The following is a 2674-nucleotide window of genomic DNA, read 5'->3' on the forward strand; positions in this document are numbered from 1 at the left end:
TGTAAATATATTTTAAGATAAGAGTTTTATTTTAAAGATAAGATTTTATTATTATTTTTTGCCACTGATCCAACAGTGGCAAAAGTAGTAACGTGATATATTAAGGAAAATTAACAACACTGTTTAATATATGCAATGTTTACAATTCTGATCGTATATAAATATATGATCATATATGTAGAAATGCTTGAAGCTGCAATAGTGCAGATATATGCGTCAAAAGTACACTTGAACACACTCTGACTCTCCTCCCGAGAAGAGTCGAAGTGTGTCGATTGAGGTCGATCACAATTACAAATGGAAAGCGATGTGTGACGCTTTGTGTCGAATGTGTCGACTGTGTCTCCTAAAAGGAAAGCAGCCTAAATAGGCACTTTCCAGCTACGTACACAGGCGACACTGTGTAACACAGTCTCCATTATTGTGAGAAAAAGCGTATCAGTGTGTCTCACTCACACTAGTGGACACTGTGTTATACAATGTCGCCTGTGTACGTAGCTGGAAAGCACCCAATACTGACTAAACCATTTTATATTCTATAAAAAAGTATCTACACTCTGTTCAATGAGAAAATATCTTCGGTCTGCGCATAATATGTAGAAGCAAAATTAACAAAAGAATAACGAAAAGGGGCGAAAGTGACACAAGTCGATTGACGTCTCATGAAGTTGCACAATGATCCGCACTTCAGACACTGAGAGACAGAGACAAAGACACGAGTGAAAGCATCTGTCTCGTTCTACGTTTTGACTCACTTCTCTCACACGCGCAGTCTATTTAGGCTGCTTTCTTTTTAGGAGACACAGTCGACACAAGTCGACACAAGAGTCATTTTGTCTTTGTTTCTCACTGAATACTGAACGAAGACAGAATGACTTTTGTGTCGACTTGTGTTGACTGTGTCTTCTGAAAGGAAAGCAGCCTTATTATATGACTATGTAGGAGATGGACTATGTGCGAAACAGACGAGTTTTTGCTGCGACGATATTCTCTTATTGTATAGATAGCCCTTACGGAAAAAATGTTTAACTCTTAACCGTAACGTACGAAATCACGTTCAATTTAACCGTAAATTTTCAATAGTCAGCGTTATACGTTCAATTTTGAGCGTTTACGGTCAAGCGGTTGAACGTGATTTCGTACGTTACGGTCAATAGTTAAACATTTTTCCGTAAGGGATAGAAAATATTTTTTTAATATGCAATAATAAAACTTATTTTTTTCAAGTTCATGACATCTGAATATCGCAGCATGATTACATCTGCTCTGAGGCCTGAAGTAGTTCTTTCGGAGAACAATCGTAAGGCCACTATCGAGAGATTTCGTTCTTTTCAATTGCCAAAAACATCTAAGAATATATCAGAAGCCGCTGTTTTAGTTCCATTATGCTTGTACAAAGGTGAACTTGGTCTTTTGTATACATTGCGATCTATGAAGCTTACAACCAACCGAGGACAGGTTAGTAACTTTGTATTGCAGGAAATCGCGCAAGAGATGATCTTCCGAATATTCTTTGCAGGTTTCTTTCCCAGGTGGTATGCGCGACAAAACCGATGTCAATCTGCAGGAAACTGCTCTGCGAGAAACTTGGGAGGAGTTAAAAATTCCCAAAGAGAAAATCGACGTGTGGACTATAGGCAATCTCATCGACAAAGGAACTGTTAACGTGATGCCGGTATTAGCTTATATCGGCGAAATAGAACTAGAAATACTTGAAATCAATCCCGATGAAGTGGAGGAAGCATTCGTCATCAGTCTGCAAAAACTATGTGACCCCGATTTGTGTAGTTTTACGCGTTTTCAGAAGGAAGATATCACTCTGCCATCTTATCTGGGCGGGAAGTATCGTGTCTGGGGGTTCACCGGTGCCATTACGCACATTGTGCTTCAGGCTTTGGTGCCAAATGTCTATATGAACAAAGTCTCTCACGTGCAACCGCTTCGACAAAACGCTTCCGAAAAAACAAACAAGCAGTCTTTTAGTATTTTGTTAAATGTACCACACTCAAAAATATAAAATAAATAGGAAATTATTGTAAATTTAAATTTTAATAGAAAAGCGACTTTCATATGTAATAAAAAAATTAAGTTTCTATAAGTGGACGAATAACCCAGGCAACCAGCTGACGTTATAATGACGTTAATATAAAGTCAGTTTTTGACCAGTTCGACGTTAGTTTATGACGTGATATTGACGTAATGACNACGTGAGTTTGTCTCGTCAAAAATGACGACAGGTTAATAACGTTTACTTACGTCATTAATCTGATGTAACGTGATTAACGTGACATCGCATATAGCACGTAATATTACTGCAATATCACACACAATATTGCTTTTCTATTGCAATATTACACTCTAATATAATAGAAATATTACCGTAATGTTAATGTAATATCACAATAATATTAAAATGTCCGCCAAAATGCATTACAGTAATATTACAATATGTAAAAAAAAAAATGGCACATCGTAAGAGGGGAATTAAGTTGAGATTTCACTCGAATTGATCTTTGGAGGCCTGGTTTAGTTTGTCGATCAACTGATTAACTCAATGAAAGATATTGGATCCGGAAAAAATCCTGAGGGGTGATGATGAAATTTGAACTTGAGACCTCCATATTCGCAGCCTCTGCACTCAGTCCGCAAGACCACTTGGTTTTTACTAAAATGT

At 37.4% G+C, this 2674-nt stretch overlaps 1 protein-coding gene across 4 annotated transcripts in view; it reads left to right on the forward strand.

Moving 5' to 3' along the window:
- LOC109862192 (nucleoside diphosphate-linked moiety X motif 8) overlaps positions 1 to 2186 on the forward strand; it is a 4106-nt gene extending 1920 nt beyond the window's left edge. For 2 of the 4 annotated variants that reach the window (XM_020442166.1, XM_020442168.1), the window contains 2 exons: positions 1228 to 1458; positions 1520 to 2186. In XM_020442166.1, the coding sequence (XP_020297755.1) occupies positions 1228 to 1458; positions 1520 to 2017 (729 nt within the window). In that variant the 3' untranslated portion in view covers positions 2018 to 2186. Of the gene's footprint in view, positions 1 to 93; positions 491 to 849; positions 955 to 1227; positions 1459 to 1519 lie in introns of those variants that run through there. The other 2 variants (XM_020442169.1, XM_020442167.1) reach the window with 2 other exon arrangements.
- Positions 2187 to 2674: the final 488 nt, after the last annotated feature.

This window comes from Pseudomyrmex gracilis, unplaced genomic scaffold, assembly GCF_002006095.1.
Source record: "Pseudomyrmex gracilis isolate BER0280 unplaced genomic scaffold, ASM200609v1 scaffold_1475, whole genome shotgun sequence".
Lineage (NCBI taxonomy): Eukaryota > Metazoa > Arthropoda > Insecta > Hymenoptera > Formicidae > Pseudomyrmex > Pseudomyrmex gracilis.